Here is a 17377-nt window from a genome sequence, read left to right on the forward strand (position 1 = left end):
TAAAATAAAAAAGTTTTTTATTTATTTATAAGGTAATAAACATGTAATACAACTACTGTAATACTTATTTACAATGAACACATTACTGCACTGAAATGGTGCAGAAGTTAGATATACTTACACCACACACACACACACACACACACACACACACACGCACACACACACACACAACAAATTTTCAATGAACACATTACTGCACTGAAATTGTGCAGAAGTTCATGTTCGTACTTATATACAAATCAGTTGTTTTACTAAGAAATTTGTCAATGGAGTAGAAGGAGTTGGCCACCAATAAATCCTTTAGGCTTCTCTTAAACTGAATTTCATTGCTGGTTAAGCTCTTTATGGCTGCTGGCAAGTTATTGAAAATGTGTGTTCCTGAATAATGCACACCTCTTTGGTACAAGACTAAGTGACTTTAAATCCTTGTGAAGATTATTCTTATTTCTAGTATTGCTTCCATGAATTGAGCTGTTTTGTTTGAAAAAGTGATATATTTTTAATGACAAATTTCATTAGGGAATAAATATATTGGGAAGCAGTAGTTAGTATCCCTAGTTCCCTAAACAGGCTTCTGCAGGATGTTCTTGAGTTCACACCACATATAACTCTTACTGCATGTTTTTGTGCCCGGAAAACTTAGCTTGGCTTGGTGAATTATCCCAAAAAATAATCCCATATGACATTATGGAATGAAAGTAAGCATAGTATGCCACCTTTTTCATTTTTATATCCCCTATGTCTGGTCATGTGTTTCAGCTACCGTGCAAATTATGTCATTAACATAGCAGTACCAATATAGTACTTTGTACAATTTTGTCATGTGATTACTTTCACAATGGTTAATACTTCTTGTTTCTGTGTTTGTGGGAGAAAGGTTGTGTCTCATAGTTGTATTTCTGTTATTTTGATTGTTTATTCAGTTTGTATAAGGCTGTACATTGATGAGATGCCAAATGAGAGTAGCATTGCTATATAGGGTACATTCATATCTTTCATCTTGTGAATTCGGTCATTGGTGTTTTCTATGCTTCTGTTTGTATAAGTGCAGTGTTTTTGTAGAAACATGTGCATGTATGGCTAAATGATATGCTGGCACAGTCTGATTGAACATTGGGCTTGTTAATTTTTGGTAAACTACTGAATGCGAGTGCCCTTGGGTTCTTTCGCACTTTTCTTTTTATTTGGCATCTTTCATGTTTAGACAGTTTTTGTATGTATCTTTGGAATCTTTAGGTTGGGTCACTTTTTAGTTTTTTTTTATTTGGCTTTCTTTTATGTACTTCAGCTTTTCCGTGGTGTAGCCCTTCCCTTTTCTGCTCTTGTGACTATTTCATTGCGTGCTTTCAGTTTTTTGTGTATCTATATAGCTGTTCTCATCTTCAGTGGTGGTACTCTTGTTCTGATAATCTGATTTCTTCTGCTATCAGTTCTCTGGCTAGCCCTGCATTGAAATTTCCTGTATCTTTGCTTTGCCTCAATGGCCAGAGACAGTGGTCATGTGTATTAGAATTGTGCTTGCATGAATGTGTGTATGTGTTTTCTATATAGAAGGACCTTGGTTGAAAGCTCACATGTATAGCAGATACTGATGTTGTTTCCCTTTTACCCTGTTTTATTGTATATTTATTTTTCTGTAATTATGTTTCTAGTTGCTCTTTGTGTAATATGTGTTGAGATTGTGTTCAGATCCCTTTTGATGTAGTTCTTCTTCGTGTGTGGAAAACTGTATTTCTGATACATTAGGAACACTGTATGTTGTGTATGCTGGTGCCTGTTGTTCCTGTTGTGTGGGTTATTTCAACAGTTTCTTTAGTTTATGGTCTTATTCTCAAGCTGCTTTTCTATTGCCATTTCTGTGTGACTTTCTCACCCTTCAGTAATGTCATAATGTATTGCAGACTGTTTAATGTGAATGCCTAGTTGTAAGTGTCTTTGTGTAGTGTGGTGTTGAGAAGTCATTTCTTTGAGTACATATGACTGTTATGCACACAAATTTTCCCATCTTCCAATTTCTTTTGCCATCCCCCCCCCCCCCCCCCCCCCTTGCTCGCTCGCGCTCTCCTCTCTCTCTCTCCTCTCTCTCTCTGTGTGTGTGTGTGTGTGTGTGTGTGTGTGTGTGTGTGTGTGTGTGTGTGTGTGTGTGTGTGTGTGCACGGTCCTATTGGAGGTGGTTTACAATAGATTTTTTCAGCTTATGAATATATCAGATAAAGTGTATCATGTGGATGGCTATAGTGATTGCACGTGAAATGTACTGATGAGTTTTCATGTTACTGATAATTGTAGAATGAAAAGGTGGGGGAGAGTGCAACATGGTGCTCACACTTAACCTCATCATCTCAAAAGATGGCAAATGTGCCACTCAGTTTAATAATTGCATGTTACAGATCACTATCAGGACCTTAATAAAACTGCAATTCATAAGACACCAATACATTGTCACAAATTTCGGCAACTAGAACCTGCTTTCTACCACCTCTCATTCCAACCAAATTCTTGTGATGAAAACAATTTTCTACCAGCAGAATATAAATGAACTCCCTTTGAATAAAGCTCAGTTGTGTAGCCATGAGTTAGAGATTGCAACCACAGAATCAGAGAAAACTTGATTGATTTGAAACTTCCTGGCAGATTAATATCAGTGCACACTCCGCTGCAGAGTGAAAATCTCATTCTGGTACTTGATTGATTGATTTTTTTTAAATGCAGTTGGTCTGACCTCTTTGCTTCTGGTTAGCACCAAATGAAGTTGTGCAGTGGTTGGCACACTGTACTCTCATTCAGGAGGATGATGGTTCAAACCTGTGTGCTGCCATCCTATTTAGGTTTTGTTGATTTCCCTAAATCGCTTCAGGCAAATGCCAGGATGGTTCCTTTGAAATAACGTGGCCAATTTCCTTCTCCATCTTTTCCTAATCTGATGGGACTGATGACCTCACTGTTTGGTCCACTCCCTCAAATCAACCAACCATCTTTCTGGTGAGTGGTTTCATTTATCAATAATAATAATAATAATAATAATAATAATAATAATAAAAGGTTACAAATAGTTATGTGGGTGCTAGCAAACTCATTTCTACATCTCTTAATTCCTAGAACCCACTGACAATATATACAGTAACTGTGAACCATGTATCAAAAGAATAAAAAAATTGGTTGCAAAAGAGAGTGTATCTGTTAATCTCCATTGAAAGCTGTAGAATATGTCCAAAAATCTTGACCAAAATAAAGTTTAATGTGCATACGTATACCAGGTTCAGCTAGTCTTCTTTATCAGAGGTCAAAGCATTTATCACTCTTAAGGAATGTGGCTTGGACATTTGGGTGCACATTTTTGTGTTACTTCCTGTTAACTCCTCCATACAACTCTGCATTATGTACTCATAATGGAATAATTATATAGCTATCTGATTGTTGTGTATGCCAATTGATGGCTTCCATGTCATCTGGTGCTGCAGAGTATTTTCTTTTCTTTTCTTTTCTTTTCTTTTCTTTTCTTTTCTTTTCTTTTCTTTTCTTTTCTTTTTTTTTTTTTTTTTGTAGGTTTTAAATGATAAAAATACCTGATTTATTTACTTATTTTTCCCTTTTTTTCTCTGAAGGTATTCGACCGGAAAGGCTGGCCCATTTTGATGACCAGTGTTGGCATCTTATGGAGCAGTGCTGGTCAGGTGAACCGTCCAGGAGGCCACTTCTGGGATACGTTCAGCCTCTGCTCGAATCTATTCTCGAACAGTATTCCCGACGATTCTCTGAACAGCTCACACCAGGTCTGGTACCATTCCTAATTGTTCTGATCGAGAAGTGTTCCAGTGTTAATTTTTATTACATTAACCCAGCTCCTTTCCTTAAAAAAGCCATACATGTATGCTCCTGTGGGTCATAATGAGTGGTTGGTATTTAATGGCATAATACTCATAAGTCATTGAAACTTGTTATAATTTTAAATTTAGGTTCTATTTACTCATCTGTGGTTATGTTTGTGCTAGGAATAAATAGTTTCACAATTATTTACACCCACTTTGTCCACTCGTATAGGTGCTAATTTGTCATTTGCTCTTCATATGCTTTGATCAGACTTGTCATTAAAGAATGATGCACATGAGATTCAGCAGAATCATTTCTTTGCTATTACAGGAAGAAAGATGCATCTACCTGTGTCTGGAACCCATAGACAGACTGTTGAGTCACCATGTGATTTATACACACCAGCCAGTTTTAAGGAACCCATATAGGCTTAAAGTGTAATTTTACTTAAAGGTGTGTGTGTTCTCTAGCAAGCAAAATCTGCAAATGCTTGCTGAACTGTTTCCATTAGAACACAAACTTTTGCACATGCAACTCGCTTTGGCAGTTTAATATCAGGAACCCCACTAGAGTTGTGTTATGAGACAGGCTAGTGGAAGTTTACATTGTCATGGTTAAAAACAACAGCTTACCACCACAGTTGTATCATTATTATTATTGAAGAAAAATTGTGATAAAAACAAAAAATTAAGAAGAAAAAGGAATGTTTTGGGTGAAGAAATGGAGTCGGGGGGGGGGGGGCATACATATTTAAGTTAACATGACAAGCTGTATCACCAAGAGATGACCTGTTAATCACTCTTCAGTTTTTGCAGACAGTATTCATAACTTTATCACAAACCTGAATTAATTTGTGTTTCTGTTCAAACAACTTATGGGGATGCAGCCGAGTGACTCCTTCAACAACCACCGATATGAAACTTCCTGGCAGATTAAAACCGTGTGCCGGACCGAGACTCAAACTCGGGAATTTGCCTTTCGCGGACAAGTGCTCTGCCACTGGCCCGCGAAGGGCAAAGGTCCCGAGTTCAAGTTTCAGTCTGGCACACAGTTTTAATCTGCCAGGAAGTTTCATCTCAGTACACACTTCGCTGCAGAGTGAACAATTCATTCTGAACCACAGATATTTCAACAGGTGCACACAGTGTCATTTTCATGGCACAAATTCAGCAAGGAAGTGCTGTACAAGGGAATTCAAAACCTCTGTTTGCAGAGCATATCTGAAAAGATCTCTCTCTCTCTCTCTCTCTCTCTCTCTCTCTCTCTCTCTCTACACCAACAGATGAGGGTAGCATTAACTCTGGCTCTCCATGCTTCCCCCCCCCCCCCCCCCCCCCCCCCCCTCCCCCCAAGGATGAGAGCAAGATTCCATTTGGAGTATTTAAGGAAAAACTTCCACCTATGTTTAGAAAGTCACTTCCTAATTTAATGTAACTTATTCTTACTAACACTATCCCAATTTTCTGCAATAGCAGATTTGCTCGGCTGTTATGTCAGTACATTTGTCCTCCACAGTCCAGATGGTCTGACCAGTGAATGATGTGCCATAATTGCAAGAAATACTATAAACACCTTCCGTACGCAAACCAAGATCATCCTTTATGGAGTGTAAAAGGGCCCTAATCTTAGATGGTGGTCGAAAAACACATTCCACATCATATTTCAGCAAAATGTGATCAGTCCTTTTGGAAATGTAAAAAGGCGGTAGATTTTGGTGCCACATTGGTATTATTACCATTCGCCCATTGCACAGTTAGTCAGTAGTGAAATTTATCTCAACTCACATTGGACATGAAAATGACCTTCGTCATTTAATTTAATCAGGAAAAGAGGACAGTATAGGAGCGGATATAACAAATGAAATTCCATTCCAAGTTATTTTGGACAAAATTTGAGACCCAGTGCCTGATTCAAAACTGGAAAGAACACATCTGTTGACAAAAAATGATTTATACAACATTAAACAATGTCACAATCTGTGCTCTACATCTGATGGACATCAGAATGATGAGACCACTGTTGGGGCACAGGTGAGAAGTAGACTAGAGTGAAAGTCCGTGCATGCTGTTTCACAAACTAAAGACATTCTGAGGGAACTGCAGTCATAGGTGAAAAGTTGAGATTTTGTGTTAGTAATAATGAAGACTGTGTAAGGTGACATGTTGAAGTTTGCAAATGACTGGGTGTGTGTTGATGGCGTGCATGGGCTTAACTACTACTGTGTTTAGTTCATCACAGTACTGGTATTAGATTACATGAGACAAGAATTCCCCATTTGCCTTTCACTTTTACAATAGCATTGTTATCCATATTTTTCACTGTATAGAAGTGGAAACTGGGAATATCACCCTCAAGGCCTTTATGTGTAGATTTAGCAAAGCCCTTCTATAATGCTTGCAACTCTAAAATGGATGTTCCAAAACTGCAGACTCAGGAACACGTTAAGCACAGTCAATCACTATATCGCTACTCTAAGAAAGGCAGATAGCAGGTGATGTCACAAAGAATGTAGAAATGGCAAGAAATTGTGGTTGGTTATTAGGAAATTACAATTTATTAAATCCAATTTCTAAAACTAGTGTACAGTGCAATCACAAGTAAAACATGATGTTCAACTTCTCAGTTCTGTGTGTTCTATGTTTCATTTTTCCCATTACTGTCATATTTGTTTATGGATTTTTTTTTTAATTTGTGTATTGAAATTACTACAACAGCTATCATGTCAATAGATTAGATGTTAAGGTTTCCATTGCTAGTTACCACTGAATGGATCATATATTCCAGTCACTTCACTACTTCTTACCATTTTGTGAGATAGTGCAGTACATCTTGAGATGAATTACTGATCATCTGTTGCATGCTTTTGTTTGTCATGGCTTCTTCCAGTGATATGATCCCAGTTTTTTTTCCCCAAAAATCTACATATCCATGTGCCACAGAGAATGGCTTTCGGTTATGGCACAATCCCAAAATGTTTTTAGCAAAAATATTGAATAGGGCATCTGTTGGGAATATTGTAACAGAATTTAACTATTAATTCAGCCCAACCGTATATGGTAGCACAAAATTGTTTAATGCTCTAGTTCATTAAAGGTGGCAGATTGCATGCTGTTTAATTAATAACACTTGCATGACAGGGTGGCACTAGAACAGAAATGTGGCACCATAATAAGAAATAACCCGTAACACTTATTAAGAGTATGTTACAAAATGGTACTTAACTATAGTGCAGTTTGATGTGTGGTGCTTTTGTCCTATGCTAGTATAAATAATTTTGCTGTCTCTTGGCAGTCTATGATATTGTCACTATGGCTGAATGTAATTGTGCAGTCACTTTCTCATTGTGTCTAGTTCTCCATAATTAGTAACTGCTAAGTCAGAATGTTATCTCCTCAATGGAACTTACTCCATAGTGTAATTGTAGGTACTATACTGAACTGGCTACAAGCACTGAATTGTTCATCTAATTGCAATATCAGAACTGTGTGTTTGGGCGTCCACGGTGTCCCGTGTTTTGTGCCTGTCAGCAGTAGGATTTCTGTGTCTGCCAGTACAAGATGGAAGCAATATAGTCTACTGTTCACAGTACTCTTTTGCGACTGGTAGCACTATCGGCATTTTCAGACATCAAATCACTCTGAAACATTGATACACTCATGTAAGTGCTACATAATGAACCTAAGGGCCACCTCTTGACAATGCTGGAAGAAAGTAGCATTTTTTATAAACCATTTACAAGAGCCTGGCAATACATTAAATTATCAGAATGACTATATTAACAGTCCATTTTTTTAGAAACTTTGAGCCCTCCTCCAACCGTCTACCTTGACACAATGCATGTGTGAACTACAACCCTATTTACTAAAAAGAGACAATGGTGGTGCATTGACTCACACATAATTCTAGCTGCAATCTGGCATGCAAACTGCCTTCTGCATATGCTGCAAAACTTGTGCACCATACAACACCACCAAGCAGAATTAAGTACAGTTAAACTCTAAATGTCGCATTCTGTTCCTGCGCTCTTAGGTACTTTACAGAATTCCAGTTTTACAATTTTTCATCTTTCGCAGTTATATCAGCCATACGATCGTTGCCACAGCAGGACACATTGCAGGAATTCTTTGCAAATTTCACCATGGTGTAGTTTTTATCTATCCTACACCAGCTAGGCATAACCTGTAGTGACTTGGTTGTGCCACCATTGCCTCAGTTGCTTGGTGGCATTATTTCTTGTAATTTTTGTCAGATGTATGGTCATAATTCTCTTTATATAGTCTCCAAGTGATGTTTTTACATTTGAAAATGACGACATAGTTCATTGAAACCAGTAATGTAACCCTTTCTCCAGAATGAGATTTTCACTCTGCAGCAGAGTGTGTGCTGATATGAAACTTCCTGGCAGATTAAAACTGTGTGGCAGACCGAGACTCGAACTCGGGACCTTTGCCTTTCGCGGGCAAGTGCTCTACCAACTGAGCTACCCAAACACGACTCACGCCCCGTCCTCACAGCTTTACTTCTGCCAGTACCTCGTCTCCTACCTTCCAAACTTTACAGAAGCTTCAAAGGTCCCGAGTTCGAGTCTCGGTCTGGCACACAGTTTTAATCTGCCAGGAAGTTTCATATCAGCACACACTCCGCTGCAGATTGAAAATCTCATTCTGGAAACATCCCCCAGGCTGTGGCTAAGCCATGTCTCCGCAATATCCTTTCTTTCAGGAGTGCTAGTTCTGCAAGGTTCGCAGGAGAGCTTCTGTAAAGTTTGGAATGTAGGAGACGAAGTACTGGCAGAAGTAAAGCTGTGAGGACGGGGCGTGTGTCATGCTTGGGTAGCTCAGTTGGTAGAGCACTTGCCCGCGTAAGGAAAGGTCCCGAGTTCGAATCTTGGTCCGGCACACAGTTTTAATCTGCCAGGTAGTTTCGTAACCCTTTCTTTTTAAAGAAAAAATTTTGTATACTGTGGCTATGCCTTCACTTGTGTAGTTTCAAATAAACTTTTATATGGTTGATGTCAATGTGTTGTAGAATTATGGAACATGTTTTATGCTCAAGAATTAGGACGTTTTTGGAAAATGAACATCTCCTCTATAAAAATCAACATGGATTTCACAAACAGAGATCCTGCGAAACTCGGCTCACTCTGTTCCTCCATGAGATCCACAGCGCAGTGGACAATGTCGCTCAGGTTGATGCCGTGTTCCTCGAATTCAGTAAGTCATTTGACACCATACTGCATTACCATTTAATGAAAAAATACGAGCTTACAGAGTATCGAAGCAGACTTGCAATTGGATTCAAGACTTTCTTGCAGATAGAACTCTAAATGTTGCTCTTAATGGAACAAAATCGACAGATGTAAAGGTAATATCCAGAGTACCAAAGGGAAGCATGATAGGATTGTTGCTGTTTACAATATAGACTGTATAAATGATCAAGTAGAATTTTGGATGCCCTTTAAGGCTATTTGCAAATGATGCAGTTGTCTATACCAAAGTAGCAACACTAGAAGGTAGTAAGAATTTGCAGAACGACCTGCAGAGAATTGATGAATGGTGCAGGCTCTGACAGTTGACCCTGAACGTAAATAAATGTAGCATATTGCGCATACATAGGAGAAGAAATCCACTACTGTACAGCTACACTGTTGATGACAAACAACTGGAGACAGCATCTACCGTAAAATATCTAGGTGTAACTATCCAGAGCGACCTTCAGTGGAATGACCACATAAAACAGATAGTGGGAAAAGCAGGTACATGACTCAGATTCATTGGAAGAATCTTAAGGAAATGTAACTGATCCACAAAAGAAGTTTGCCCGATTCTTGAGTATTGTTCATCTATCTGGGATCCCTATCAGGTACTACTTATACAGGAGATAGAGAAGATACAACGAAGAGCAGCGGGTTTCGTCACCGGATCATTTAGCTGGCGAGAGAGCATTAATGGAGATGACAAACAAACTCCACTGGCAGATATTACAAGAGAGGTGCTGTGCACCATGGAGAGATTTGTTATTGAAATTTTGGAACAGCACTTTTCTGTAGGATTTGGACAACATATTAATCCTCCTCCCTTCCCCCCCCCCCCCCCCCCCCCCCTCCTCACCACCACCACCACCACCACCACATATATCTCGCTTATTGACCACAAGCAGAAAATTTGAGAAATTAGAGCCAATACAGAGACTTACCGATAGTCATTCTTCCCATGCACTATTCACGAGTGGAACTGGGTTGGAGGGATCAGACAGTGGTATGAAAGTACCCTCACCCACACCATTAGTTTGCTTGTGGAGTATGATTTAGATGTAGATATGTCATTCAAACCCACAAAAGACATAGTAAAAACCTAATTTGCAAATAATTTATGTTTTGTAGTTTGTTAAATAATTATATTACTTAACTAGAATTATTTACTCACGCATGCACATGCGCGCGTGCGCACACACACACACACACACACACACACACACACACACACACACACACACACACACACACACACACACTGAACTGAGTGTGACTGCTTAACCCAAGATTATCATTATTCCCTATTTTAATATGACACACAAATGCTAGTACAGTAACATCTAAGGTTAGTAGCCACCCTTGAATACCGACAGTTAGGAGGGCCTTAACTTGTATTCTGCACGAGAGATAAGTTATACTATAAATAATGGTTGCTTTAACCAAGATGTGAAACCTATAGAGAGACTTTTAAATGTAATAAAACACTCAAGGAACATTATTTACTATTGTCCTTTCCACAAGAAATATTTCAGTGTGGATCTGTGAAATGTAAGTGAAGAATAAATGAATGTTTTTAGTCGATAGTTTCCTTTGTTGTTGTTTAAAAAACTATGTGAATTGTTCATTCTGTAACTTATTTATTTTCATGTAAACTTTTGCAGTTCTAGACTTTCTGTAGAAGAAACCATTTTCATTTGTTTCATAGATTTCTATGTTCTGTTTTAGAATGAAGAGCTGAAGTTTCAAATATATGCCAAATATACTTAGATAAGGATGAGGATCATGAGGAGGAGGAGGAGGAGGAGGAGGAGGAGAAGAAGAAGAAGAAGAAGCTGCTCGTGATCTATCGCAGCCCATTGATAGGAGGAATTTGGTATGCGCTGCTGCTCCTGTTGGGGTCATCTTTCTTCATAATGAAGTATCTAGACTGGGGAAGTTTTTTGTGGCTTGTGCATTTTGAGAACTGTTTCCCTCAGTGCAGTAGCATTTTTATTGATGACTTTAGGTTGTTCAACCAAAAATCAGTATTCGTTTTATTACATTTTATTGCAGTTGATGCAAAAAGTGAAACTGGAAGATGCTACATCATCAGCCTTGATGATTTACATCAGATTTAATATTTTTTCTGTATTTATTTTGTTTATATCTCGTGTGCTACTTTCTCATTTAAGAGTCACTCATTTTTCGCGTGTTTTAATTGCAACAATAATTTAAAAATACATCTAACTACATTTAGTCTCCATTATGATGTATGACAGATGAACAAGAATCTCCCCCCCACCCCCCCAAACACACACACACACACACACACACACACACACACACACACACACACACAGAGAGAGAGAGAGAGAGAGAGAGAGAGAGAGAGAGAGAGAGAGAGAGAGAGAGATGAGAGAGAGAGACACTCTTAAATTTGTCTTAAAATGTTTAGGAGTTGAAACTGTACATATTAATACGTAATAGTTTAATATTTATTGACAAAAAAATAAAATCAGTCTTAGATATGTGGAAAAGAGCTATATTTTCATAAGCATTTCAGTTTCTTCCATTTGGAATACAAGTGCTTCAGAAATTAAGTTGCCTGTGCTACAGTGTGTTTAGTTAAAACAGGCATTTACCTGTTTAATGTTTACAGCACTTCCTTGGTTGATTATACTGTAGTTAATGTTAAAAAACATTGTCAACTTAAGGCAGCAGAAATTTAACTGGTACACCTGAGATTATCTGTAATGGCAGTACTGTCTTTAATCACGATTTTCACTATTGTAATTGAAACCTAATCGAGAAAAGAAAATTTTGCCCTTATTTGGGTGTGAAAATCTTTCAGTTTTCAGAAATCTTTTATGTAACAACAAATTCGCAAAATGTCAAAAGATACTGACTTTGAAGAAACACTTAAAGATAAAAAGTTTATGCCACGTATCTTAAGAGGCTGTATTTCAGAAAGTCTTATATTTAGTTTTGTATCATTATATAAAATGCAGACATGGAAAAACAATATGCACACCAAAATAATTATTGTGATGTTGCTTCAGTCTCATCATCATGGTTTGTAAATTGCATACACATTTTTTTCTGTATATGAAATTTGTGTAATAGCATTAAGTTACTTTTGCCTTAATAATATTCACTTGCTTGTTTTCAAATGGTACTTAGATTTTATATGCAGTAAAATGATTGCTGTTTTAACTTATATGCTTCCATTTTTATTTCCAGTTTTAATGTTACAAGGTCTGTAGAAATACTCTACAGTGATTTACTCACTCAGATTGTAATAGTTGTGAAGCATTTATATGTTTTTCTTTCTGTTTGACTGTGTATGCAATACAGAATCACTCTGAGTACAGAAATGTCAAACGTGAGCTCATCATACGTAAATTTTGTGGATTTCATAGGTCAGGTTTGACTGCAACAGGAAATGATGATTCATTAATACAAACTTCCACAGTTAATGATAAAGGACATGAGAGAGACAGATTTTCTTCTTCTAATATTGTACTTTAAAGCCTAAAAACAGAATATAAATGATCAGTCCGTGTAATTCAGTTGAAATGAACTACCGTAAATAGTATGTACTTTGGCAATGAACTGGTGTTCTTCACTGTGTATATGTTGTGTTGTCCTATTACTCAGATGATTTTTTTTTTTAAAAATGTGTAACTTACGTTGTGATTGAGAAATCATAAACCACTTGTCCATTTCTAGGAAACTGTAATATTTATTACAATATTTACTGTAAATAAAGTACTTGTACATTTCTAAAATTGAGATGTTTCCTCTGTTAACTCATTTCAAAAGTTGTTTTCAAACTTAATTTGTTTGGCTGTTTGAAGCATTATTTCATTAACTTTTATTAAGTTGTACTATAATGCTTCAATTCATTTATTTTTCCTGGGAAGCATTTATGTGCGGTCATCACTATTTACTTTATTAGCGGTATTGTGCCCAGTGAACTAGCACGTCCTACAGATGGGTGTAGGAATTTTGCCCATTCTTCCTGCAGTCTGATAATAAAAACAAAATCCTTGTCCCCATTAAAAGTGCTAAGTTAGTGCATGCATAGCACATATGGTAGCATTATTTGGCCATATTACCAAATGTGTAAAATTTAAGTTTCTGTCTCATGTATTTTACAAAATATCAAAAGGTCATTGAAAAATTATTCTTACTTCAGTTTGAGTTTATTAGGGCATCTTTTTTATAAAAATGGAACCACATTACGCTTTTCCTGGATATGCTGCACATGATTGTATGTGACAAAACTGTGAGCATTTCCTTGGCTTCTGTAACTTGATCCCTGAGCGTCCTCGATTCACGTGAGGACAGTTTTATATCACAAGACAAATGCATACACTAAGTAAGTTTTATTAATTAAAATTAAATTCCAGTTTACATTATTATTTCTGTTAAGCCAAGAACCTGACAGCTTATTTGTAGCATTTTAATGATGAGTGTACGAGAGAGATATAAATGGATTCCTGCAGCCTCTTGTTCTTGGATGTAAAAGGGCAACATATATTGCACCTATACTGCTTCTAGAAAGGCCACACAAGTGTACCCTTATTTACACACATCAAGCTGTCCACAGACTGTCTGCATAAGTACACAAAACACAGAGTATCACAGACCTGGATGCCTTTCATTCAAATAGTCTCTTTCACGTATCGTGTTTAAAAGGAATGGTTATTTGTCATAATAGCGCCACCAACTACTATGTGAAAGAGAGCATAATTAAATGGGTGAAGAATATGAGGATGAAACAAACCTAACAACAAATCACCAATAGGTTGGGAATATATTTAAAATTATGATTCCTGTTAAACTACCAAGAAGCAGTTTTCATCTGCCCACAAAACTGCAGGTGCTGATTGGTTGCACTAAAGATAATGTACACCTGCAAGAAAGCGATTTGCTCACAAGTCCATGCTACCAGCTTGGCTTACAATCTGTTCAGGACCTTTGCTTGAATGTAATGATGCACACAGTAACATAAAAGTAATACTCCAGATCTTGGTCTTATATTATTTGATCAGCAATAAATTGATCAATATTTGGTTTGGCCGGTCGGTGTGGCCGAGCGGTTCTAGGCGCTTCGGTCCGGAACCGCGAGACCGCTACGGTCGCAGGTTCGAATCCTGCCTCGGGCATGGATGTGTGTGATGTCCTTAGGTTAGTTAGGTTTAAGTAGTTCTAAGTTCTAGTATACAAATTTTCAATGTCAGTTTCATTTCTTTTTTGTCAGTCTTTGCGTATGGCATTTTTGGGCAGAGCATGTGAACATGTCTGCAATAAACTGTTCATCTACTGCCACTGAATTGACTAATTTTGAAAAAACTTATTTGTGAATTAGGGGCACATATCTAGTAACCTGCATAACACGTAGCCCCTCCCTTCCTCTTCAGCCAAGATTAACATGCCATGACAGGGACTGCATGAGACACTGAAGATCCATGTACACTCACCCACTGCCAACAACTCAATGGCATACAAGATGTGCAGAGTAGCATTGAGGTCATGTGATCTTCAAGCTATGAATGCATCCTCATGTCTATGAAGTGTTCATAATACCATTTCTGGGTGGACGGTGGGGGGGGGGGGGGGGGGGGGGGGGGGGGGGGGTTTGCTGCAGTGTTTGCCAGAGTTTATGAGCAAGATGCTATAGGTAACAAAAATGATTTATATGATTGGACTGTAGGTTCCTGTATCACTCATTGCTTGTATTGTTAAACCTGTTTAAATAGGTGTTTTTATGATCAAAATGAACTACTCAAAGTGCAGGTACCTTTCATGCCTGACCATGATGCAAGTGTCTCTATGATGTCAATGATCTATAGATTGTGCCGAGTGTGAAGTTCTAAGTTTCTGAGTATGGGGCACATCCACAGAGACAAGGGACTATACCGGTGTCTGCTACCATCAGAAGTTATAACCCATTATAGTCGAACTCACTTGTGTTATAGAAATGGATTTTGTGTATTCTTAATCTTTATTAAGTTTGCTTTGTTTTCATGGCAAGTTATGCAAGGTTCTGGTACTTTTCGTACTAGTGTTCTCCTACAAGAGAGACAAAATATCTGAAAGCGGAAAGTATTTATATTTTATAGAGGAAAGAAACCTACACTGTGCATAATTAAGAACATAAATAGATAAATGTGGTTTAATGAAAATTATTTAAACAGTGAAGAAGTCAGAATTACTGGACAAGAAAAGTAATTTTCATTGTTGTTTGGCACTTAGCGAGAAAACAGGATACAAAGGCTAAAGCAAGAAGGTGCTTTTTACTGAACTGTACATATTGTTTTGATGTGTTTGCATCTATATATTTTCTCGAGCAAATAAATGTACATATTCTGAAATATTTGGATGACACTTTTCCTGTTCTTTCAGTTCTCAGAAGTGAACAATTTACAATACAACCTCTGACAAACACTTCCATTTGTAATTCTGCTTTGGACATTAATAAACTTTATTGTCAATACTTGTTCCTACAATTTGTTACTATATTTTGATTTCTCTGTAAAAACAATAGTTCCTCATAACTTCACTTTCACCACTCAGATGCCAGACTGCACAGCAGACAGCTCTCTCAACATCAGCAATTTTGGCACTGACGTATAAATGAAAATGACTACTCAAACAGACAATACTCAGATCGGGAATGAGCTCTTTGCCCTCTACCAGGCTGTTCTTTACATCTGCCGCCACCGACATTCTGCTTATGTCATCTGCTCAGATTCCCTGAGCGCCATCCAGAGCCTCAGTGATCCGTACCCGGTTCACCCTTTCGTACACCGGATCCAACGCTCTCTTCAGCAGCTGGTGGACGTCAGTTCTCCGGTTAGCTTTATGTGGGTTCCTGGCCATGTCGGTATCCCTGGGAACAAAGCTGCAGATGCCGCGGCCAAGGCTGCGGTCCTCCAGCCTCGGACAGCTTCTTGTTGTGTCCCTTCATGCGATTTTAGCAGGGTCATTTGTCGGCGAATCTTATCGCTGTGGCATGCCGATTGGGCTGCACTTACTGACAACAAGCTTCGGGCCTTAAAACCTCTTCCCGTGGCTTGGACGTCCTCCTCACGCCCTTCTCGGCGGGAGGAGGTCGTTTTAGCCCGGTTAAGAATTGGACACTGCCGGTTCAGCCATCGCCATCTGCTGACGGCTGCGCCGGCGCCGTTCTGCCCATGTGGGCACTTGCTGACGGTTAGACACATTTTAATGTCCTGTCCAGATCTTAACACACTGCGCCTCGATCTTAACCTGCCTAATACTTTCGATGCCATTTTAGCGGATGACCCACGAGCAGCTGCTCGTGTTCTTTGTTTTATCAATTTGACAAACCTCGCTAAGGACATTTGATGATGTTGTTTTTTAATCCTACGCCTGTCAGTCTGTCTTTTATCGTGTTTTCCCTTTTAGTAGTTGTTGTCAACTTGTGCCTCGCGGTGCATTCTTAGAGTAGTCAGGGCGCTAATGACCATTGAAGTTGTGCACCCTAAAACCGCAAAAAAAAAAAAAAAAATCTGATCGGGAATAAAATGCCAAGGGTGTCAATTGAGACAAAGTCAATTGTGCGAAAGAGGCTTCACAGTCATTTCAGGGAACTCATTTAATCCCACATAAACACCCCCCACATGCTAATACCTCCACTATACACACACACACACACACACACACACACACACACACACACACCTAAGTGGCATCGTTTTACCTAAGCAGGGTGAATCACCTCACAGTTTTCAATGTACTTGTGCACAGTAATCTGCTTGTACCAGTGTGTACTGTGACTTATCAATCCACATAACCATTTTTCGTGCTTTGAGCATCTGTTGGAAGTGTTCTTTGTTCCATTTTAATATCTCTGCTCTTAAGGTGTGGTGAACAGAGGTACATGTGTGGGGTTGTGGCTGGATGCATAGCTATTCACCAGTTGTTGTTATCTAACTGTGAATTTACAAGTGATTTGAAATCTGGTCTGTCCACTGCTATTGTAATCCATGATAATCACAGGTGACCCTTGTCAAAAATATGTCGTCACCAGTAACAGTAGACTCAGATGGTGTCAGTTTTCCAATACTTGTGGGGCTTGTGGCACACCATTACATTGGAGGCACGTGAAAAGTGTGATGCCTACATGATATTGGAGCCTGTGTCACATGTATTTGGTAATCAACATTGAAACTTCTTGTGCATCTAGAAGATTCCTTAATTTTAATTAAATTATAGGTGCACTTGTACAACTTACAGTATTTACTTATTTTTTGTGGAGAATCTATTCATTGTAGGACTACAAACAAAAATCTTGCAAGA

The 17377-nt window shown here is 38.4% G+C and overlaps 1 protein-coding gene across 1 annotated transcript in view; it reads left to right on the forward strand.

Moving 5' to 3' along the window:
• LOC126184989 (dual serine/threonine and tyrosine protein kinase-like) overlaps window positions 1-11445 on the forward strand; it is a 295254-nt gene extending 283809 nt beyond the window's left edge. Inside the window, exons 14-15 of the mRNA XM_049927698.1 lie at window positions 3609-3776; window positions 10793-11445. Coding sequence (XP_049783655.1) covers window positions 3609-3776; window positions 10793-10797 — 173 coding nt within the window. The 3' untranslated portion in view covers window positions 10798-11445. The remainder of the gene's footprint in view (window positions 1-3608; window positions 3777-10792) is intronic.
• Window positions 11446-17377: the final 5932 nt, after the last annotated feature.

The sequence above is a fragment of the Schistocerca cancellata genome, chromosome 4 (assembly GCF_023864275.1).
Source record: "Schistocerca cancellata isolate TAMUIC-IGC-003103 chromosome 4, iqSchCanc2.1, whole genome shotgun sequence".
In the NCBI taxonomy this organism is placed as follows: domain Eukaryota; kingdom Metazoa; phylum Arthropoda; class Insecta; order Orthoptera; family Acrididae; genus Schistocerca; species Schistocerca cancellata.